Below are 24,782 nucleotides of genomic sequence, written 5' to 3' on the forward strand. Positions count from 1 at the left end.
GCATCGCTGCCGCTCGCTCTCGCTCGCTCTCCGGCGCGCGCGGTTGCCTGGGCCGCTGTCACTGCCATCAAGTCGTTGTACAAGGTGCAGGGCCCCGGCGATGGGGGCGGTACGATGGGACCCAGCGGGGTTTCTACCCGTCGAGATGAGTACCGACGATTGCGGGACTACTGGTTGACCAGTCGGTACACCTACTGCACCGGCCTGTATACTCGAATGCGTACCAACTCCGCGGCAGATAAATCGCCGTACAGACTGATCCTTATACGGTGGCTAATTGATTGCGGCCTACGCGCAGTACATTTGCCCCTTAAACTATGCGGACTATGCCCGACCGTTTCCGTTTAAACTATGACCACTGGTCTCTCCGTTCGATAACGTTCAACGTGTTCCAGCCGGCCGATTGATCGATTAACGCGCGTTAACTTCGCGGCTGATTCGTTCCCGCGGGTGTTACCGCTTTTCCACCTTTCTCACGCTTCCCGAGATGTATCCTTGAATATTCGTTCGTTCGGATTCCTTTGTAATTGTGTAAATCTTGTCTGTTGACGGTCGTAGGCAGTTTTTGAGAAATCAGTGGTGTCTTCACGCTTCGAACTCTACTTCAGCGAAGGATCGGTTCGCCTGTTTCATTCGAATTCCTTATCAGAATCTGCTTCCCAGTAGCGGCGTCGTAAAAATTTCCTGTCCCATAAACGTTTCGAGAACCTCGTAAAATACAAATTAACGCGCGCTTGAATGAAGCGTTCAACAAGTATCCCTCCGACTTCTTTCCGCCTCGCGTTACACCTGTGCGCGTTGCTTATTCCGCGAACGAGCCTTTATCGAGAGAGCCGGAGCGAGGTAACGAAGAAATATACGCCTACCGCTTATACGCGGTCCCCACGGTATCCCCGATAATTACAGTTTCCTCGATCGCGTCGGTTCTTAACAAATTCGATATCAGGAGCGCGCGGAGAGGTCTAACGAATTCCCAGATAGCAACGAATGACTTCGTTAGCTGCCGGTTATTGGGAATGAAAGTAGAGGTGGACAACTAATTAATGACGGCGCAGAATGTTCCCGATAAGATTCCAGAGGCTTGCGTCCCGCGTCGAACACGGGTCCCACTGCGAGGCGGAAATTTCTCCGCGAGAAACCCTCGCGAAGACGCGTCCCCCGGCTAATTAAAAAGGGCGGTTCGAGTGGTCGTAAAACGGACGCGACGAAGAACCGGATCGGCCTGCTCGCGATCTCCCGGCATAACTTCGCGCTTTCGAGGAATTTCGAGGGACCGCGTTTTTAGCGCGGCGATCCGCCGCCCTCTCTCCTTCTGTGGCGGCGCGATCGGCTCTCGATCGCAGCCGTTCACGCGGAATGTAATTAACGATCGCCGGGGACGTTTATCGCAAAAAGCTACCAATTCCGGGAGCTTCACTGCGGGAACAGTCCCGTTCCACCCCTTTCGCGTCATTGTTACCCTTAAACTTTTCTTATTATCCGAATCTCCGAACCGTCGGTTTTCATTGGAACGCTGGACGTAATTTGTTCTTGAGTATTCCTACCGTTGCTGATAAGACTTCGATGAAGAATGTTCGTTCGTCTAACATTCCCTCCCCTAACTGCCGCCCTAACTTCATTTTGATCGCGGTAAACGGTTTCGATGTCAGCGCGAAACATTCACTCGTCAAGCTATATAAAAATATATTTTCATTGTATTGACGCGTATAAAGGTATAATATTGATATAATAATAACTTTGACTGTTATTGTTTTAGTCAGCATTTGAAATTGGCTTTTCGTGTCGCGAGGATCGATACACTATCCAACCACATCGAATCACTGTATTTCGTTTGACTAAACAATAATCATTCACAAATGATTAAAGCGATTAAATTATTTAATTTATTATTGTGCTCCTCGCAGTATATATATTTCGTTGCGCGTAAACACCAGCGCATTGAGCGGAGGACAGGTCATTCGACATTTCACGCGTTGGCACTAGATTTACGCGACAATTTGACTCACGTTAGATATTACGAACGTTATTTAGTAAATATTAACTACTACATCGTTTAACAAAATATTCAACTTCGTTACACCTGTTTATTTGTAAATGATTCAAAGATTTATCAAGTAACGGTAAGATATTTGAATATTTTACATACAGCGATGCAAGTTGATCTCATTGAAGATCAGCAGCCCGCATCCTAATTCTCCAACAATTAACCGTCGCGCAATGTGTTAAGAGGAGAATGATTTACCGGCGCCGGCTACGCCGCTGCGCCACCCGCGCTCAGGAGGGACGATTAAGAAGGCGCGTCGAAATGAATCTTAAACGTAGATGCCGCGCTGGCGCGATGCCCGCGCCCGACGCCCCGAACCGCGCGGGCGGCTAGATGATTTTCTGGCGCGGACGGTCGTCCACGTGACAAACGACATGCGGATGCAACGACGGATGTTAATCCCTTTGACGGGCGACCATCGTGCCCGGCGCTCGCGGCTCTCTTTTCCCCTCTACGCGTGTCCTTTCAGACGAAACGGAAATCGGGTTCAACGTATGAGCTGACAATAGACGCGGAAGCTAGGAACTGGATGATGAATGTTACATGAATACCGCGGCGCGAGGCCCGGGATTGTTCGAGTCGTGTAACCATTCCGTGAAACGTGACGGAAAAACATTACTCTCTCAGCGGATTGCTGTAATTCGCGAACCATCCCTTCCCCTGCAGGCTCGTACCAGAAGACACCGCCGCCGTTCTTTTCTCCGGAGATGCGCCGGACGTATTATCGTCGTGGCAATGCTTCTTTCAAAGGATCACTGTTGTTAGGTGGAGAATAAATGGGTATTACTCGGACTCGCCGGCCTGCGCTCGATTCCCTTGTTCCCTCGTTAAGGAAGTATCTTAGCGTGGATGGTTAACGTCGAGAGGGATCCTCCTGTTTTTTTTCTCCTTCGCATTTTCCTCGGATCATAAGTACCGTTTAGAATATACAGAAACGATCCCGCGTGAACGGTATAATCGTGAAATAGTACGTTCGGTGTCCTTTCGGTGGTCGATAGAAAGAGTTCCCCGGCAACGTACAAAACGAACATCGAGCGAATTAAATGGCTTTGAGTCTATGTAAATTTCACTCTTGTTCGAATGGAACCGCGTATCTTTTCACGTTCACGGATCCTCCCGGAAGTTTCTCGCGCAGAAATGCGAACGGACGGGTTCGCCGGCGGATCCTCTCAAGGGATTCGCCTTTGCGACTTTTTGTTCCGTCGGAAACGGTTCGTTCGTCGATCTCCTTCCGTCACCGCCCACCACCCCCCTTCGTTTCTAATTCGACAATACGCATCACAGGCCGGGAAAGGGAAAATCGTTAACGCGGCCGCATTGACGCAACAGAATCGCCATTCAGCTCGGGTCTCCGGTGACTGTTTAGTCAAACGAACCGTGGTCAATTTACATTTTAATAGCTTGCATGGTCCGGACAGTGTTACAGCCTGCTAATCTATTAATGGCCGGACCCATTGTTGCCGGCTCTTTGTCGATTTACCCGTCCTTTACGGATCCCGAGTACGGTTCGCCGAGTTTTCTTCCCTGCTACGGGTGTTCGCGGCTCATAAAAAGAGTGAAAGAGAGGGGGGGAAGGACAATGAGGTTCCACGGGAGGAAGAAAGAGGGAAAAAAGATACTTCTGAAGAGTCGCGGCGTCGGAATAGAGAAAGACAAGTATGATTACGGCGCAATCATCCGCGACGTCCTACGCCTGTTTCTTTCCCGCCCGTCCTCCCGCAAGGCAATCGGTCGATTTCCACGCAATCCACAGAAACCGTTCGGTTCCTCTTCCATTCGGAATCGTCGTCGCCGATTCGACGGGCCCGGCCGCGTAACGATCGGTCGTTCCCTTTGCGACGGACGTCCCACGTCCGGGAATCCCTCCTTTCTCCTTTGTGGCGACCACACATGGAAAAGACGGGATTCCGCATGAGCGGTCGCAAAGTCGGTGTTCCGTTGCGGAATTCGGCGCGCACGCGGACGGTCGACCGACTCGAAACTAACGAGAAGACTCTTTATCACCGGGCCGAAAGAACCGACGAACGCCGAGCGGAGGAGACCGATCGATCCGGTCTGGCGCGATTCTTCCTTGCCCGTAGAAAACGGCCGGTCACCGCCTGTGCACGCGCGAGAGGAGCGGCGAGGAAAGAGGGACGGAGAGCGGGGAACGTGACTGAACTACTCGAGCGACGTTATTTGACCGGGACGATATCATTATCGTAAACGCCGCTCGGCTAAAACAAATCGCGCCACCGGCTTTTAGCATTAATTAGAGACAAATTACGACTCGCCGGTCCCGGGCACAGAGGCCGCCGACGCGTCGTCCGCGCCGAGATAAATTTCTCGTCCGGAATCACACGTGTAGACGTTTACGAGGCGTCATTTTTTCCCCTACCGCCGGACATTATGACCCCGGAGGGCACTATTCGGATAGCGCCGGCGAACGATCGGCCGGTGATTTATGAACGGGAGCAGCTTTCGTCGCGCGGATCGGGTCCGCGCAAAAACGATTCGCGCTCCGCGGATGCGTCATTTTTACGCGAGATTATTCTAAACACCTGTTGAACGCGCGCGCATTTGATGAAAGGGAGGGTTAATGGTCCGGACGATCGCGCGAGTTCGGCGCGCCGCGGACAACTTTTATGGCCGCGCTCTTTTTTCTCTCCTCGTCGAAGTTACGATACTTTAGAGTTACATGTTATGGGACATGCTAACGGTGGCTCCATAAATAAGGAAACAAAATGCCGGCCGACTTGTACAGGTAAGCTGGTTTCTAATGGTAGCCTCATCATTGTAATTTCGTGGGTCGGTAACTGGTTTTTAATGGCGCAGTCTATCCAGTGTGTTCCACTCGAACAAGAACACCCGTTCAGCGTTCCCGGGCAGTAGTTCTGGAACTCTAGATATTGTTTCAGCTCGTTCGCTCGGGACAGAATTTAATCGCGAATATTTAACCTTTACGGTGCGTTTAGTCTCGAAATGCCCGCGTGAATTCTATATTACTCCGCGTATCGTCGGACGCGGAATCTTTCTTCGAGCTAATTCCACCGGACTCTCATCGTCGCTGCGTCGAGGCGAGCGAAAAAATCGGCGAACCGAAGGAATGATAAAAGTTTAAGCAAGTGATCGTCGATTTTCTCGAAAGCCGATCTCTCGGGGAAAATAAAAATCTGTAGGCGTTCACGGAATAATCGCTTGACGAACCGTGTCCGGTATCGCGGAGCCTGTTCTCGCCGGGTGTAATCTCGCGCAACGGCGCAACCACGTTCCCCGCGTCCGAAGGGGTTGTCCATAATTCCGGAGGAGTCTGGTAGAAGAACGTCAGATAACAATTACGCGCTGACACGATAATGGACACTGAGTATACAAGGCAATCAGCCGGGGGAAGGAACACTTTTTGTCGTAAAGCCGCATTGCCTGAAATAAGGGGGTACGGGATCGTTACCCTATGCTCGTCCCCGATCGTTCGGCGTCGAAATACGGGGCGCCAGCGGATGTAACGAGAAAATACCCTTTTTATTTTTCTCTCGTTTAGTAGAGAGAATTGACTTTCGACGATCTTATACGCCGACGCTCCGGCAGCCGGGGATATAAGAAGAGCAAGAATCCGGTATTTCTGCGAATCAGGGCAGAAGAGGAGACTCTCGACAATCTGGCCTGGCAAACGTCAAAATTACTCGCCGCCGTTCGGTTCCCTAACCATCTCCTACCCTCCCGCTTCCTCCGGCCCGTTCTCCCGACCCAGCAACCCCTTCAGATTTTTCCTTCCACCGCGCGGAGCGGCGCGGCGCGGCTTATTCCTTCGTTCCAATGATTACACATTCACCTCGGCCGGGGCTCCGCGCCGAGCGAGATAGACGGTCGGTGCTCCGCGAAATTGTCGAAGGTGGTCGAACCGTTCTTGAAATCACCTGGAAACTAACGGCGCACTGGAAACAAAGGAAATTACGCACAGTATCGTGCCACCGAAGTCTCGGTGCGCGATCCGCCTCTTTCTCTGGCTCGCCTCGCGCCGGCTCGCAGCCTCTTTGTTCGACTGCAACCGAGTCGACGGTTCCGCGCCGGCGGGGTGGGAACGGGGTCGAGGGGGAGGGCGGCTGCGGTGGCGGTGGCGTCGTGCAATAATGCGGGAGCGCGAGAGAAATCCGTACGAGACGGTTTCTGGTTCTTCGTTAGTGATGGGACGAGAGAACGATGCCGGCAGCGAAAGGGGAAACGGGGGCCCGGGCTCCCGGAGTCGATCTCGGCATCTACCTCGCCGGAAAAGGAAACGTCCTGCATCGCGGGGATTGTTCTTTACACAAGATCTAGCCGTGGGTACCACCGCTTGAATGCCTTCCCTCCGCTATTCCCGCGCGATTTTAAATAACACTTTTATAACCGTCCGCGCCGCGTGGACTAAAATTGCGGAGCGGCGCGGCGCGGCGCGCGCGGCTCCTCTGCCGGCTCGATGCGTATTATCGAGCGATTTTAATGAACGCGAGACCCGCGCCGGTTTAATTCGTTTTCTCGGTAGATTTAAGTTCGCTTCCCGGTAATCACCGGAAACGCTGACCTTTGTCTGGCCGCTGTGAGCGATCGCTTCGATTTCGCGGATACGGTTTAGAATTTCTGCTGGACGTTTTAAAGGGAAATAGGAAGCGTGAAGATTGTTATGCGTTTGAGCTGGATTGTTTTTTTTATCAAATCTGTAATTGTCGAAAGGGTGAAACTGGTCAAGTTGGAGATGCAAAGCGGGGCACACGTTTGAAACAGTTTCAGATAGAGATCGCGTGTTTTTCAGGAAACATTGAACGGCCATGGCAGGGAATACTTCCAATCACTTAAGGATCAATATCGTTCCAGGAGGAATTGAAATGATTGAAATTCTAATTTCTGTAACAGAGAGACGGAGCTGGAATCCGAAGTATTTTCTCCCCGTATCCTCTTTATCTCGAATGCCTAATATAAAAGACCATATCGCATTTAATTTGACTAAATTTCCCGTCGAGTAATTCCCCGGGATCTTTAACTGCTAGAAATGCGTGGACTTCCAGTGGCCCGCCCGCGAATAACCATAACAGAGAAATCATACCACTCCTCGGCGAAGTGTTCCCGTGCAGCCGGCAAAAAACCAAGAGTACCGCTGAGTCAACTACTTATCTTAATTCGCATGATCCCAGACTAATTTCCATTTCCTCGTCAGGCCTGTAATTTTAAAATCGCGATGCACCGTGCCGGATGATACACCGCCGCGGTGACTATTACGTCTAATGCGTGCACTTTGTACGCCGCGGGATTAATTGCCGTTAATACCATTATTATCCCGACGGGAACGGGGCTCGACAACTGTAATTCGGAGTGTCAGTCCTTCCGCAGAACAAACTTTGGCATCCGGTAATTTCCGTTTCTCAGTATCAAACCACTCTTTCACGGCGGAACACCGGCTCCCTGATTATAACCGCGGCCGGGACAACGCTCCGTCGCGCGGCGGCCCGCCTATCGAATCGGTACGAGGCGGTCGTTAGCGCAACCAGTCCGAATAAACACGGAACCGAGGGCGTCGGGAACCGTTGCGAGCAAGGATAGACGACGATCTCGAGCAACCTCCGAGCGAATCGATGAAGTTCGACAGGGTGCGACCGCGTGGCCTCACCGATCAAACGGGGGGAGGCGGAAAAGTCGCGGCCGGAGAGTCTCGTTCGCCCTGGCGGGACGGAGAGGCACGTGTGCCGGAGCAAGAAACGCAGAGGATCGGGATGGGTCCGGGTTACAACACGGTCGCCTATGGATCTTACCGGGTTGGCGCGACTCCGTACGTACCGAGCACCCGCCTAACGTGACCGTTGTGCGGCTAATGCTCGTTATCTCGACGTGTCGACTATCTAATGGTCCCTTGTAATGGCCGGTCCAGCGATATATTGTCCATTTCTCGCAATGCGCGCGCTAACTCGTCCCCCCAATCTATGGCATTATTTCCGATGGTTATTTTAGTTGGTTCACCCCGGCTGTTCGCCCCTCTATCTCTCCCGTCCGTTGCACCCTTTCCGCCATCATCGCCGCCACCATCGCCTCGCGTCATCCTCCCGCCCCCTCCCTAGACTTCCCCGGTCCCCTCTCCGGTCCCTCCAGGTGTCCTTGATTCGCCCGGTAGCCCGGCGGAGCGCCTGGGACCGATTTGCATAGGGAAATCGCGGGCCTCTCCTTTGACGGTGTTGCGCATCGCATCGCATCGCGCGGCATGCAATGCATGTAGCGCGCTCACGACTTCCGCCTGGTACGGACGGCCGAAGAAAAGAAGCCGAGGGGGGGAACGATAGCGGGCAGAGACAATGCGAAATAAATATTGGGGCTATCAAGCCTGGCTGAAAAGCTAGCAGCTGGCCGGAGTCGCCATGGGCGTGACGCGCCCCGGCCAGACATTCCAGATTTTCCGGGACGATAGTTCAGATTCCTCGTGGCTGATTCGATCGTACTCGCGCGCGCGCCCGCGCCCGCCCGCCGTTGTCGGTCGTTAGTCTAAATGGAGCGACACCCGGGGAAAAAGGGTCGCGACGCGGAAGAAAAATGCGACCTGGAATTTCAGGTACGCCCGCCCCGCCGGGATCGGGCCAGGGCTGCTCTTTTCCGCCCTGGCCACGTGAAAAAGGATCGGGTTCTTAATAACCGGGATTACACCGTAGGACCACCCAGCGCCACGGGAAATTATTTGCCGATATCTCTCCCCTTATATCCGCCGCGATCCCCGTATCGCGTTACTCTCGCCGATCGATTTTTTCGCCGATTTTTCGAGGGCTCCCCGTTACGACTGTATATCCCATTCCTCGCGTATTACGCTCTTATCGCGTTGAGCACGCGGAATTATTTATGCACCCTTCCTAGGTGTCTCGGAACTTTGTCGAATATTTGGAATATGAATACACGGTGCTCGGAGAAATGAATCGTGCACTGTAAACTTAAGTTTCTCGGACGACATGCATGGTAGTTAGACAGTTGTACGATTTAAAAACTATTCAGCGCTTGGCAGGTACATTATCGCGCTGTTTGATGGAGAACTCGTTCACGTGGTTTATTCGTATTTTTCAATGATTTTGACGAGAATCCACAAGGAGCATACAAAGTTTTTCAAAGAATTTCATGAAGGAACGTGTTCTTTTTGAAACAATTGTTCGAGCAAGGATCGTATAAATTCTACGATACAATTGTATTCTTATTCGGTATGATCTAGCGTTGAAAGCGACGCGATAATTATTCCTTAAGAAAATACGAATGCCAAGTTGTGAGAGGTTCGCGAGAGGTCTGAACTAGCGGTGGAACAGTGTTACTGATTCGCGAAGAGGACACGAAAAGTAGCTGCAGAAAATGGAAATCTTTATTCGGACAGAAGGCGGAGTCGCGGTAATACCGTCTGCGTGCAGCTTCCATTCGAGTTTATTCGCCCCGAAATCTATCCGCGAGGGTGCAGTTTACCAAACTTTCGACCGTTGTCTTTCGACTTCCGACGGGAAAGTCGCGAAATTTTCGGGATATCTTCGGTAATGAGCGCGCTGCGAATACGTAATTTCCGTATTCCCTTCGCTTCGTAAAAGGAATACGGTTCGTCGCTCCCTCCGAACGTCCCGCTGGGGAATAATTCCTGTTAACTATCTACCTCCGGCAACTCTCGCACCTATCGCGATCCCGCCGACTACCGCCGGCGAACTGTTTACCTCCAGAGCCGCGATTTCTGTGTTCGGCCTCGGTTATGAGTTAGCGATCCTCCGAGCGGAAAGATAACATTTTACAGCCGTGATCGCGATATTTAATTAGAACCTCGGGCCTCGACGAATTGAAACTAGAATGGGAATCGTTCTGTATACCGAATAGTTTCTGTTAGCTTCGCAGATAAATGGAAACATTCGGGGGAAATATAACGTTCATGAAAGCGACGGAAATTATATGAATACTTGTCGGTCACCGCGAAGTAACTTTGAAGTTCCACCATAGAAATGTTCACACGTTTGTTGGAAATGGGATCTGTTACATACATCTATAGACATCATTATTGCTCGCGGTTAAATATTCTCGGTACAGAAGAACCGAATGAATGTCAGCGTTAAGTTCTGCTCGCATAATTGTGGATTCACGGACAATTATAAGCGACGAGTGGGCGAACGAACGTTTAACGAAGTGAACTGCGCGACACGGAGCAGGGGTACGACGGGTATCTTCTTAAGCGTACAACGGGCCGGATGCATACAAATGCGTCCACCTTCAGCCCGCGAAACGAAATTGATTACGAGGCGCGTCTCGTATCTCGCGGCCAGCTGTCGCGCGAGCGAATCGCACTGGAACAACTAAACCGAATTATCCCCATTTCGTTTTTCTCCATTTCTTCGACCAAAGGGAACGATCGCTTCGGAGAATCATTTGTTTAACACGTCGAATTTACATTATTATTCGTCATTCTCGAAATCGAAGGGAAATTTGGAAAAAGTTGTTTGGAACAACGTCCTTGACAACATACTTCAAGGTCATTGAAATCAGCGAGGACTCTAGACATTTACCGAAAATTTATTCATTGCTAAGCGCGTTCACTTCGAAGGTAAAACATTGAGACGAAACAACCTGTCCCTTAAACCTACGTGCAAAGAAATCAAATTGATTCTCATTAGGCTAAGGTGGAAATTCTTACAACGTCTGCCGGACGTCATTGTATGCCGAGGGGTTAACAAATAACTTGGAACGCGCGAGATCGGCCGACGCACGCGAGCGAGTTGTTCATTATCGCCGACACCGACGATTGGCCGGCCGGTATTAGGAGAGAACCGTGAATTAAGTTTAATACCAGGGTCCGGGTTAAGTGGTTCTAAGGAGAATCTGGTATTTTGAGTAATTAAGCGAAGGAACCGCTTGTTCCCCGGCTGCGCGGCGGGACGACGGCGGCTTAATCGAATCCCGGCCGATAGGATCGATCTCCCCGGGGATGGACTCGCTTAGAAAAAAATAATTATGCGGCCGAGAGAAAACGGTGAACTCTCAGAATAGCCGAGGCGGCCGTGCTGCCGTACACGGACCTCATCAATTTTATAGTTTCTCCGTTGCTTATCCGGGGTAATCATTTTTCTCTGTTCCAGGTGAGTACCGGGGAAGATGGAGGTCTCGGCGGTTTCGGGTTGTCGGGAAGTCAGTGCCTGGTTCTAAATGGGTACGTGTGTCTGCGCTACGCTCGTCCTGACGTATATCCGGATGTATTCGTATCCGTGTCGTGATATAAGTTGGAGACGTCGAGCTATCTGTCGGCTTCGCAGGGGTAAGCTCCTCCATGACACTTGCTACGCAAATACGACACTATTATTTTTCTCCGTCGCCGGAATCCCCGTTAAGAACATCTACCCGACTACGGTCCGCCTTTCCCGGGACGTAAACAGACAGAAAATGTCTTCGGATTTACCGCGGAGCCGTTGTTTATTGCCGACCCGAGATTGGTTAAGAGGAAATCAGAGCTTGCTTTATTTAACATTTGCCGGGACGTCGCGGTGAAATGTATACCGTGACTTCCCCGGCTCTTGGGGCCTTAATACTCGCGGAGATTCCTTTTGGAAATATCAAGGAATGCTAATAGCTCGCTGTGCTTGCTTTTTATTAACCCTTTGAACTCTGTAGGCTCCGATATTGCACCAGTTATAATATTGAATATTTTAATGAATCTTAAAGATACTACCCTGAAATTATTCGATTTTCCACATATCCAAATTTTCCACTGAGAAGGAAAATAAATAAGTTAGTCCATATTAAAAACTAAATATAGAATTTAGAGTAATATTTCTCATATAAAAAATTTCTTGTGCGTCCACATGATTCAATAAGAATCCGTTAACCCTTTGAACTCTGTAGGCTCCAATATTGCACCAGTTATAATATTGAATATTTTAAGGAATCAAAGAAACTACTTTAAAATTATTAGATTTTCTATTATCAATCTGTCAATATCAATATGTCAATCGAATTTCACTTCGGTTTTGTCGGAGATTTCCGAGTTGTAAATTTATATTGCATATTTTGGAATTATTAGTCGTCAGGATTATTGGCACTTTACTTGAAAATCAGAGATCCCCGTTGGAATTTTATTCGAGAAAACTGCGTGAAAAAAATGGATTTTCATTGGGAGCGTTAATTAACAAATAGGGTTATAAAACAACTGTAATAAGGGTTCGCGATTATTCGTTCGGAACGAGTATGGAACGCCGGTCGAAAGGAGTGTATTAAATATCTTCGCACGTCTTTCCATTCTGGGTTCATTATATCGTCGGCTCGAACTTCTCAGCTCATCTGTCACTGACTTGTACTAATGATTTCCTCTCCGTACACCTGACACGGTGACATCAGTTTCTTTGTGAAGCTCGTACATCACACGCCTCGCATGTGTCCCTTTAACACCTTCGCCACGCTCGTTAAAAGGAACGAAGTATGTTAGTTACATTAATATAATAGGCACACATTCTTCAGAAATAATCCCTGCGTGTCTTGACAATTGCGTCTACCGAATGATGTATTCATTACGTCCAGCATTTCAAAATAACAATCCAGAAAGTGTCAACTCCCCTGTTATTACGACGCCTCTAACGCAAGAACGTCAGTGTTATTCCCAAATAACCCTCAGCTGTTCTATCGTCTCTATTAAACGATATACATATTTAATTATACGTCCACTATCTATAAATAATTACCCCGTGAATATCGCAGCGATAAGCGCGAAACCCTTTAACGCCGGTGCACTTTGAGAACGGGCGCGACTGAATCGTTAGTACAACCGTGATGCATTCTTCAGGAACAATTCCAACACGTTCCACGGATGAAGCGTTTGCTCGAGGAATACTCCCGCTTTATCTAAGATTTCCAAATAATAATCGGGCGAGGCATTATTATTCGACTAAACGCGAGACCCCTTTGCCGCGGCAACACTTCGAGAGCCGGGAACAATAGGATTGTTTGCGTGGCCTAGAACGTCAGAGTGCCGCGATGAAAGCGAAGACTCCCCGTTCGTACTTTCTTCATTATGCATGAGTAGCCTCTTGTGTTCCGATATTACGTTCGCCGGCTGGTGGCTCTCCGCTCCCGTACACGTCGAAACAAGCGAGTAACGAGTGGACGGTTCGGCGGGAAACCTGAATTAATTAGAGCCCCGAGCGCGAGCGCGCTGGCTGACGACTGTTGAAATCAGGGGAGCAGGGGGGGGAGGGATGGGAAAGAAAGAGGAAAGAGATGGCTGGAGTGAAATCGGTGAAAATCACTGCTTTACGTGGATCATAAAAGTTACAAGAGGGTAGAAAACGCGTTGCGCGCCCGACCTTTTTCTCCCCCTCCCTTGGGCGTACCCTCGCGCTCGCTCTCCTCACCCCCGTTTCTGTTCAAGAGGTAATACCGCGGAAGTCGGGGGAACCAGAGAGAGAGAGAAAGACAGAACGACCAGGGGTGTGGAGAGCAGTGGGCGTTGGGAACAGTTTGCCAACTCGCGGAACGAGACTCGAACTCGATAGCGAGCGGCTACCACCGCTGGCTGGTTCTAACCTGGCCGACTGGCTGGCGGATTCGCCCGGCACGTTTCGGTTCTTTGCCACGGTCCGTCGGTTCGCGTTCCTGCAAAGCGAACCTCTCACCTTCGCTTGTTTTTGCAGTTTCGCGTCAATGCTGCGCGCCTGGGCCTAGGCGCTTCTTCTTCTTCTTCGTCCGTTCGCATCCCGCCGACTCGGGGGCCGCGCGTCCTCTTTCCGTCTTGTTCCGACTAGCCGTAAAGACGAGCGGACGGATCTCGCTCGCAGCCGATTGAAACGGGCAGCAGATACGGAGGCGGGGGGAGAGAGAAACCGAACGAAGAAACGGCGCAAGTAGAACCCGGCAGTGATACGCGGATTGTAGCACATACCGGACGCTGGTTTATCGACTGGGTCTTCCTAGAAGCATCTTTTTGTCGTCGCCTCGTTAGTTCTGCCGCGTTCGACCGATCGAAGGGTAGCAGAAGTCACGGCCACCGCCGTTGCTAATTCGATTACAGTATGGTACAGTATAGTCCGTGCAACACGAGCGGGCAATAAATGTGAGCAAAATATGCGACAGCCGACTTAGAGCGCGAGCAAGATAACCGCGCGTGCCGGCCAATCGTCGCGCTAGGCTGGTTAATGTTTTGTTTATGTCCATTATCTCGTCTCTTTGGCCGGATTGTAAAAAGCTGATTATCCGATTCAATCAGCGGCTGACAATCCGGATAAACGGAGATACGAGAAAAATTTCTTCGAAGCTTGTAACTAGATCGTGCGTATCTGTTCCGAGGGATAATCGAAGAATCCGAATGATCGAATTCGTTGATGCATGGGATTTCGTGACCCAGTTAATCGAGCCCCTGCTGTGTTGCACGTGCGAGATTCGTTAGAGTAGGAATAACGAGCAAGAAGGGTTACTCCGAACGATTCTACTTTGAAACGCTCCATCGACAGGAAAAAAGCGACCGGACGGGGATGGACCGTTCTATTACGTCCTTTCGAATCGACCTCGGGAAACGGTCTTTCGAGGAAAACGACGACCACGCCGACGAAAATGGAGCCACGCTTTCGCGGAAGGGGGCGCGATTAAGCCGACGTTCTCGTGAGAACGTCGCCACGCTTTCTGCTGACCGCGAATGGATGTTCGGACCGTGCAGGTGTTCTTTTTTACTTCGCTCCGAAGTGGATATTTATTCGGCGACACTTTAGCAAAGTCAATGTAGCACGGTTTCTTTGGAACCAAATATCTTGCGTTCTAGATTCAGGTGATTTAACTCGATTCTGCGACATTTTAAGGAGAAACATCGATAATCCAAAAATAGAGAGCATGCAAAATTTCATTACAAGTGAAAGGTTAAGAGTTCGTGGAAACTGCAGAGAACAGATTCTTTCTATTTCGAGTGTTCGACAGAAAATTTTCAATGAAACGTACAGAGTGAAAATAAATGAAGCTTACTAAATATTCTCTTTCCGATTCGTTGATATACCTTCGGTAGCAATCGAGGAAAACACGTCTAAATTGAAGGGCTTTCACATTTCTATATTACGCTCTGAAACATAAAGATCTGAAAGCCCGCGCAACGATATTTCACGTAGAGAGCATTATTTAGCGAGCATAAATGCTAAATCTCTTCGTATATTGCCCATGTTCGCTTTGCTAGACCCATTAATCTATCAAAAACATATCGTAACCGTGCATTATAAACATCTAAATCACCCCGACTTAATCCCTTAAACTCGTGCCAAGCTGTATTCGGTTTCTTTCAAACTAACATCAACATCGCTATCAGTAAAAATACGAGTATACCACGGACTTGTTGAGTAGTAAAAGAATAATGGCCGATAAGTACTGTCAATCATGAACGAACGAAACGGTCCGGTTTCCGAGCGCTGCGCGTCGCGCGGGAAATGTTTCCCGAGTTTCGTTGATTCTTCTGATCAGCCTGTGGCGTGCTTCTGAGTCGATGCTGAAGTGGTTTTTCTCGTCGGGCCGTCGACGGTTCCGCAGTCGCCGGCTTCGCGGCTGTTGCACACCTTTTTATCCGGTGGTGCGCGGGAAAGGCGATACCGGGGACGCGACTGCGCCGCTTTATTAGGTATGCTTCGAGGCGGACGCTGCGGAGAAAGGAGGCGGCGGATAAGACTCCGCGATTCGCAGTCAGTGTTATTAACGTCCGAGCGCTAGAGGCGAGCCCAAATCACATCGGGTTCGTGATAAATCGCTCCGGTGGCATCCACCGGCCTCCTTCGCCATTATGTCTCGCCTGTTTCATTACAAATTTCCTTTGCTGTCGTTAAGGTTGCGCGTGTACGCGTACTTACGGGCATGCACGCACCGCTTACGCGCGTCACACCGACGAACGAGGAGAGTAGTCCGCCTAGGAAAGAAACCGGGAAGAATTTATCGTGGGACGATGCTCGCCGGACAAGGCAAAAGCGAACGCTCTCTTACAGTCTGCTGGATATTAATTCTTGGTACGCTCGCGCGCATCGGCCGCTCGGAATCGCGCTACGAATCCGAATGCAGAGGAAGTGGCTATCGCGGCCGATCGCCGAGATTCGAGTCTCGTCTGGAACCGCTCGCTCGGCGGACTTCCTTGGCTAGTTGTTAGTTTCGACGGATCACTTTATAATAGAATTCGAATATGACCTTTGGAAAGTCTATGTTCGATGTCTCGAATTTTCTCTTACGCTCAATGAGCATCGCGGAGAGAACGCACTTCGACGAAGATTCCTCGGAGTTTCCCGGCGTATTTCCCTCGGAGTGAATAACGCGATTCAGCGTAGCGGCGGAAGCGCGATGTACGAGGCTTCTTTAAAACGTCGTGATCGGCGAAACATCATTTGAATCCCTCGTTTTCATAGCTCACAATAGGCCGCTTCGCTCCGCGGCGGAACGAAAAAGTACGTTTAAGGGTCTGCGTAATAATTATTCACTCCATACAATCCAGATAACAGATGCTCTTATTGTGATAAACAATGTCCGCTGTCATTTTGAATCGGATAGTCTACGAGCGCTGCACGCCTCGTCCACCATTAACGCGCGCATTCATCTCTTTCTGCGACCTGGCGCGCCGTATCCTTCCTCCACCGTCCTCCCCTCGTCGCCGCCGCCGCCGCCGCCGCCGCCGCCGCGGTTGTTTTTAATTCCCTTTTTCGAACCTGCGCACCCTCCCCTCCCTCCCCGCCGTTCCCCTTTCTCCCTCGATTCACGGCTGGCCGGTTGATTGCCCCGCGAGATTCAGCGGCGCGTCTTCGAATAGCGATCGCTGGTAAACGACCAGCCCGTAGGAAGAGAAAGTAAGAGTAAGATGAAAAGGATGAGCATTCCGAGGTCGGTATATTAGCCTCATAGACAGTAAGGCGATCCGTGGCGTATTTACGATGCGGCATTCTTGCGATCCGCTCGCTCGCTCGCTCGCTTCTTCGCCTCCTTCGTGATCGGGACACGCTTGCTCGAGGATTAGTTAATCAGTTTATTCAGCCCGTTTCATAAACGATCCCGTACGGAACCTCCATTTATATTCTTATCGCGGGGATCGTATGTATTCTTAGAAATATTTTCTGTTCTACTTTCTCGTAATCGTTTTCGCAGCTGCTTTTACTTCGAACCGAAGTTTCGTCCGGAAACTCAATGAATCGTTTAACCCTTTGCACTCGAAAGGTGACTTTCAGTCACCACTTGATTTGATACAGCAAAACTGAAGTTGAATATTCAGTATTTTAGATTAAAATTATGTTTTTCAATGTGAAATATTTAAATAAAACAGCTTTGTTGCGTAAGTTATTTGTGAACTATCGTTAAATTAGTTTGAAACAATGTCGTCTATATTTCAGAAAATGTCACGATTTCATAGTGCAAAATCTACAAAATGGAGGAAATATAATATTAAATTATTCGATCGAATAGCATTATCACTATTCCACGTTCATCCAGCTGAATGTCACTGCATTATGTAGCATTATTTATAATATAGAAACGTGTTCATATAACCGTCGTTTCATTGAGTGAACTACAGTAATTCAATCTGCTTGGGGGTCACCGGTGACCCCATGTCAGTCAACGTGTCAGTCAATTGCCCGATACAACGGAAAAGCGTCTACAATCGCGAAAACGAACGTCGTCGATCCCCCGGTCCGTGTTTCCCAGCGACGCGTCTTTTGAAAGCTCCTCCTCCAGGCAGGCTCCGGGATCCCTGGAGTCTGACCAACAACGTTGTCATTCTATCCATACCAGGACATTGCTTACACAATTATCGAAATGGTAGCAGGTACGAGAAGCGAGCCCTGGAATGTAGGCTATCGACCAAATCCAGTCAAGAGACCGACCTACACGGAGTCGGACGGAGAAGGACGATAAGGGGGACACACACCGGACAAGGGACTCCTCGCATCGCGCGCGGAGTGGAGATGCTGCTAGGTAGATTCACCCGTTCACGTACACCCCTTGGGCTTGTCATGCGGCAGCTATCGGCCGACCGCGATCGAGAGACCGGCTGTATCCCCCAATGCCACCTTGTTCTCAGCGGCTATGTCGGATCCGACAGGCGTGTGCTCATCGCTTACCACGATGGCCTCTCTCTCCCTCTGCCCCTCTGTTTCTCTTTCCATCTACCTGCTCGTCCATTTACCTTCCTCTTTGCCGCTTTCTCTCTCTCTCCCTCTCTCTCTCTCTGTTCCTCCATTCCTCACCGTTTCCCTCCACTTCTCCCTATCGTCGTTTCTCTCTGCCGCTGTCCTCTATCTCTATCAGCTCGGTCCCCGGCTCTCCCGGCGTGTTTGCTTTACTATCATCGGCACAGTCGCCGCTATCGACAACCGGTGTGCAGGTTATTTCGGGCCACGTGGGTGGGTGTCTAATGAGATATACGAGGAACACGGGTTCCGAATGTGGGACAGATAACTGGAGGACCGGGGGAGGACCGGCACTCGGCCCCGGCCCCCGATCTCCGTACAATCTCGTAAATAATGCAGGATGATCACGGTACTGTTATAATCGTTCCGCAAATTACCACTTGCATGGACGATGATCGCCGATCGATACACCCGACGTCGGGGAACAATGTTCGGATCAGATATTGTCCGGGCACGATCCGTTCATCGGCCGTCTCGTTTTTCTTCGGACCCCGTACGTCCCCCCTCCTCCCTCCTCCTCCTCCTCCTCCTCCCGCGCACTCGTGAACCCCGATGCCGTGTTTCCTGTATATAAAGTTTTATTACACAACGCGCGCCCGGCTCGTATCGACCGGCGGTTGACCGCCGATTGGCTTCGCGCTTTCCGCACCGCGCATTTATAGTGATCCATGCGAAACGTAGAGATCGACGGTATCCCGTATACGCCTCCTGCTGCCCCCCTCTGATTGCGCGTGTACGATTCGGTGCGACACGTCGTACGGTAGGTGGCCTACAATGGCGTCGAGTAACGGTGTCGTTGTCAAGGGTGTAAGCTGTTTCGTGTCCCTCTCTCTTTCGCTCCGGCTCACGGTCTCGCTTCGAATATTCGTTCGGCCGTGTGTTTCCTGCGAGCTAATTGCAACGCGAACGCCGTTACTCGCCCGTTGGATTATGCGAACGGCCGGTGCCGTTAATTTCGTGCCCCGGACTTAAGTGCCCATCCGCAGCCGCGTTAAGGATGAAATCGCGCCGCGACCCGGCTATGACCATAACGTAATTGCTAACAGCCGTGCCTTTTAACGACAGTCGTCGATTCCGCGTGAGATTGGAACCATCCCCGGCGATCAACGTTGTCTATCGCGTGCCGCGCGTCTGCTCGCCGCTACAGTTTCTCCTCTGTTAATTCGATTCTTTCGGGGGACTTTCGTTTCTCGGGAAATTGCCTACCAATGCTTACGGCTCTCCTCTATTCGACGTACGTGTTTAGCATTAACACGTTAAGCGCCATGTCAGTCACTGGTGACTGACGCTTCTGAATGACTAGAAAACAATCGTAACGTACAAGACAACCGATGCGAAATAAAAATGTTTAATAAGGCAACTAAGCTGATAATAGTGTAACGCAAACGTTGCAACGCCAAACAATTCATAATTATTCCTATCCTTTGCTACAAATGATAAACTCTATGGGGAAACGCTTATGATTTTCGTGGCGCTTAACGTGTTAAACGATTTTTAATAACCATTTCAAGTTACTATTTTTAACCTTGTACTCTCCAAAATCGATAGAACAAACTGTATATGCGTCAGCCTAGTTAACAAGAATCAATGAAACGTTTCGAACGTTTCTCGCGGTGAAATCTTCGCCAAAGAATTTTTCGAGTTCGCCTTGCGAAAGAATTTCAAATAAGGCTAGGAGATGACGTTAGTGGAACAGAAATTCTTTCGAATTTTCTCAACGTGAAACAAGTAGATATGCCTCGACCCTAATAAAGAATTTCGATCGTACTGATCGAGCTTTCCCAGCACGGCGGGAACATGCTCACCTTAGCAGTCCCAAAAATAACAAGCTCCGTACGTTCCCCCATAAACTATTACTCATTCAGAGTAGCACGCTCCCGGTCCGCTAAACATTTAAATTAATTCCCGCGCAAGCCCCAACTCAGCGAAATATTCGTACAAGTCCCACGGTGAGGATTAATAATAGAAAATTCCATCCGTTAATTAGTCCGCATGATTAACTGAAGCAGTTCCGTCTGAAATTCTAACAATGCCCCTCGAAACCGAAGCACGAACCGTCGGACCTCCCTCGAAAGGGCTCCATCTTGGACATTTAGGAGCGACACCTTGGAACCTGTTCGAAATCAATATCGACCGATTCCAATGAAGTCTCGTTCCGACTTCGCACGGCCGTGAAAGTTAATCCGCGCCTCGATTACAGGGCTCGGATTGGCCGGCCCACTCGGTGCCCGACCGCAAGATTCGCGGCCGATTCGGAATGAAAATCGGAGTGGCCATCGTGGTCTTTTCTAATGGCGGAATAAACGTGACGGATATTCGAGGGCGAATGGAATCGATAATGCCCGGCGACGGCTCGTCCAGGTCTATGTGTACGCGCGAATAAATCGTAGAAATCAGTCACGTACTTCCATCGGCCTTCGGAATCACCGTTAAGCCCTTGATCGCAATTTAACCCCGGAGGCCGAGTAATACCCGATCGCAACGTCCGGACGATTATCCAACCCCGCGAGAACCGTCTGCCGGTCCTCTGTTCAGCCCGGTCACAGCTCGGGCTTCATTTGCGCGTCCGCCGAGAGCCGATCGAGGGTGCGTCGCGCGCGAAACAAAGGGTTAGGTATAGATAACACTGGAATTTTCGAATGATCCCCTTTTCGAGGGGCCAATCGTTCGCGCTACTACCCCTCTGATCGTCGAGACGATGTCCCGTTCAAGTTTCGACAGACGTCTACTGTCTACGGAGCTTATTTACGATTTTGATCTAGAAAATCGGGCGGTATTCTTTGATGTTTCCGATGGTCGTGATACGAGACTTCGAAATATTCGCGCGAGAGTAAGAACGTATAAGTTTAATTACTATCGGCGATTGGTATACAGGATCGAAGTTTAAACAGTGTTTTTCGTTGATCCACTTCGTTGCCGATCGACTTCGGGTCGAAGCCGTTTTCGGCTATCTTGATTGAGTTATTTCGAAGTTTCCGAGTCCTGGGATATGTGGTCGATGTCCCGTGCAGTTTCATTGTTACGCGTCAGTCACCCCGTCCGGGCAGGTTGCGCAGTCGAATCCTGAGTAATGTTTGATAATCGAATGATCAGGATCTCGCGGACGATGTGGCAACTCTCCCATATATTCCCGCGGCGCTCACTTGTTCGGCCTGATTGACTGTCCATTTCGATTATCAGATAAATTGAACGCGGGATTATGTTGTTCGGCCGTGCCCGTTTTTTACATTCTTTGCGGCCATCAAGCGTTCCCCGCGTTCGTACCGAGATCGGTATCTCGATTCCTCCAACGTTCCAAAGAGTCCCAGTGTGAACGGGTTCGCGTGAGCGTTCTTAAAATAAATGTAATTAATTTTTTTCTGCCGAGTGAAAATTGGTAGACGCGATCCTGTCGATGCGCCGGCGATAACGACTAAATATATCGCTATGAAAAATGGATGTTATAATTATATATCTGTTGATCGATCGTTCGGAAGGTGGAACGAAGAATAGATCGATCCTCGGCGTGGATAATGAATATCGTGACTGCGGCCGACGCGTTACCATTAATTGTCATTTTTTCGTTTCATTGAAATTTCGATATATAAATTGGTTACCATATGGAGTATCGAACGATCGGCGGTCGTCGCAGAATCTTTTCACTCCGACTTACGACCGCGCCGGTAATTACCGGCACGGCGCCAGGTTTACGAATCGAAATTCCTGGAAAAAATATTTCAAACCCGTCACGGCGCTCTGCAGCGGCAGTGACGAGTCTCCTCTAGGAAAAGGAGAGCGGAAAACGACGCTTTCAAGCTCGTGTCGTTTGTACGTAGAGCTTCGACAGTAGCGGAGCTTTGTAGCTTGCCCGTGAGAAAAATACGCCGACGGTTTTGCGGTAATAGACATTGAACGAGCCAGAGATTGTCTATCCGTCAGCGACGAGTCCAAAGGGAACCTCGAATAGATCGCGAGACAAAAGGGAAATCGTGTGATCATTGATGACTAGAAATACTGGAAAAAATCGAGGCAGAAGAAATCGACGTTCCAGCAACTTTTTCCTTAAACGGTCCGACGTGCAGTCGAAATACCAGCGCAGCAACAATTTCATTTATCGTCTCATTGAATATATTTCCAGAACTTTATGTTGTTAATGAATCAGCAGGGAATGCGCTCGAACATTTGCGTCTCATGAATTTCATTACTCGAGCAATTTGGTTCAATTAAAGCTCAATCGGTTCTGTAATAGAAAATGCATGGCTTGCGATTTCGATTATTTCTCAACATTTATTTCCGAGCAGAACGCGAAAGTCTCACGGATGAAGAAAGAAATTGATTTAACCGGAAACGGTCGTAGTAACGTTGAAAAAGCGGGGACGTGATTGGGTCGGGCGGGACCCGAGGAACGCCGGAGGTTTAAACAAAGTGGCGAAGTGCGTTTAAGGTGGCCGCGGTAATTGCACGCCCAACGCCGCTGATAGATTCGAACGATTTTTCTAGGCTTCCAATAAACGAGTTCTCCAAAACGTAATAGAGACTCGCCAGCTGGGGAAAGATAATAATGATCCCCCACAAGGGATGGTTCTTGCTCGCCTCTCTGTCGAGGTTGCTTTCCAATTACCCATTGTCGACTGGAAATCTGTTGTACGAACTTACCCGATAGAAAAACGATCGTCTCGCGTGTTTCGGATTGCAGCGAGGCCGACTATAATTGAAACACAATCACGCCTGTTTTCTTAGGACTCGAAACAATATCGCGATAACGGATGATTAAATGTGGGTAACGGGCGTTTCCCGAGACTATCGACCTGGAATGATCGAGTTGGCAACAACGATCGCACAGACCAAACCTACCCGCGGGTTCGATAAAAATGAATGTAATTAATCTTGTCCGCGTCGAAACGAAATATTTGTTTTCACGCAGCAACGTGATTCGCAAACGCCGAAAAATCGGCACGGTCGAATAGTTCGCAGTTAATCGTTCGGTAGTTCCGTTAAACGAAAATAATTGATTTTTACATTCTTCCTTTACACGTCGATAAACGACAGAGATGTTTCGATGCGTTCAGTTTACACTACCCAATCCCGTGTAACCTTCCCGGACGGTAAAACCGTATAGAAAATACAAACGCGCGAGAGGACCGACAATATGGCGGATCGGGGAGTGTCTAGCCACCGATAACATTGCCGCCTCGTGGAAACCACTTCAAACGACCGATTTCAAAGCGACTGGCAATTGCTAACGGCGTATTTTTCACGGAAAGCCGTATTTTCCACGTCTTCGTCGAGCGTCCTCTTTGACTCGAAGAAACAAGATGGCGGCCGCCGCGAACTCGGCGACGATGAGCGCGCACGCTGTTCAATTATTCTGTGTATTCGGAGCCGGTGAATGCCGAGTTCGGACAGGCTGTATACGCGTGCCACGAGTTATCAAAGGGATTAAACAAGTACGCCGGGTGATTGATTACCCGTAGCTCGGGCTGGTGTTAAAACTTTCTCGCGGCGGGCACGCCACCCGCACGGTAGGCGGTCTCTTTATCCGTTTCATACTTTGTTCCGTATCTAGCTGTGGCCTAGCGCGCGCGCGCGCGCGCGCGGGCTAACTGGTTCTCGCACCTTATTATTCCTTTCGTAAATCTTATCGCTAATAGCGTAGCCTTAATTCACAATCCAATAACCGACACCGGCTGCATCCCGATGGGCTTAACAAATTGCGGTTTTAATTACTTCGGGATACCATTGCGCCTTGTTTCGCGCTTCTTCATTATATCTCCCACAGCGCCGGAGTGAGACGGAAATCGAGAAAGGGGCAGAGGCAGAGGAAGAGGGAGAGTTCGCTGTCTAGGGCCGCGTACGTCGTGCCAGTTAGTTATTATATCCGCCCGAGTAATTACTGTGTCTCTGGATCATCGGGCTCTTCTTTCAATACGCCCGTTTTATTCATCGTCCGTACGTATCAGGTCCTTAGGCTGCAATTAAACCATCCGTTGCGCCGATCAAATTGATACGCATGCACACACCTTTCCCCTGGCCAATCCTTAATTCATTAGACCGCTGGACAGATCCAACCACTTTGTGATAATCTGTCTTTCTTCCTACTCCACCCTCGTTTCATTTCCGTCTTTTTGCGCGCGGATTAAGTCGCGCGCGCGCGAGCGGGCGAGCGAGCGAGCGAGCCCTCGCTCCACGATAATTACCGTGTCAGCTTTCCGCAACTTTTGCCGCCCCCCGAGGCTAACCGCGAATTTCGCGCGAGCAAGAAGACAATCCGCCTCGCTTCGCCGACCGACCGACGCTGCGTCCAATTTTCTCTGTGTACAGCGCGCCGCAAAATTTATGAGCTACCTATCGCGCGCCGCTTACGTCGTAACACGCGTACCGATACGATCGATCGCATTGTGCGAGAGGACACTTTCGGTTTATTCTTTTTCGCCCTCGATTCGAGGGACGTTACTTCTGACACACGCGGCGCGTCGCCTAACAGGTGGTTCGATCGGGAAAGACGTGGTTTTACATGAAAACTGGCGAAATAAAATGCCGATGTTTTATCAATTCTTTCGTTCGGAAGCTCGTGTCTCGATAATTTGCGTGTGACTGTTCGAGCTCTGTTATAATTACTGCAGTTACTGCAAGTGAGTCTTGGA

General features: G+C 49.8%; 2 protein-coding genes across 2 annotated transcripts in view; one reads left to right on the top strand and one right to left on the bottom strand.

Moving 5' to 3' along the window:
* Atg16 (Autophagy-related 16) overlaps positions 1-11,271 on the top strand; it is a 338,482-nt gene extending 327,211 nt beyond the window's left edge. The window contains exon 10 of the mRNA XM_076366002.1: positions 11,122-11,271. Coding sequence (XP_076222117.1) covers positions 11,122-11,256 — 135 coding nt within the window. The 3' untranslated portion in view covers positions 11,257-11,271. The remainder of the gene's footprint in view (positions 1-11,121) is intronic.
* The window catches only part of neo (ZP and PAN domain-containing protein neyo), a 103,084-nt gene that overhangs the window by 35,955 nt on the left and 42,347 nt on the right, over positions 1-24,782 (bottom strand). The gene's annotated exons all lie outside the window — the stretch shown is intronic.

Source organism: Nomia melanderi, chromosome 3, assembly GCF_051020985.1.
Source record: "Nomia melanderi isolate GNS246 chromosome 3, iyNomMela1, whole genome shotgun sequence".
Lineage (NCBI taxonomy): Eukaryota > Metazoa > Arthropoda > Insecta > Hymenoptera > Halictidae > Nomia > Nomia melanderi.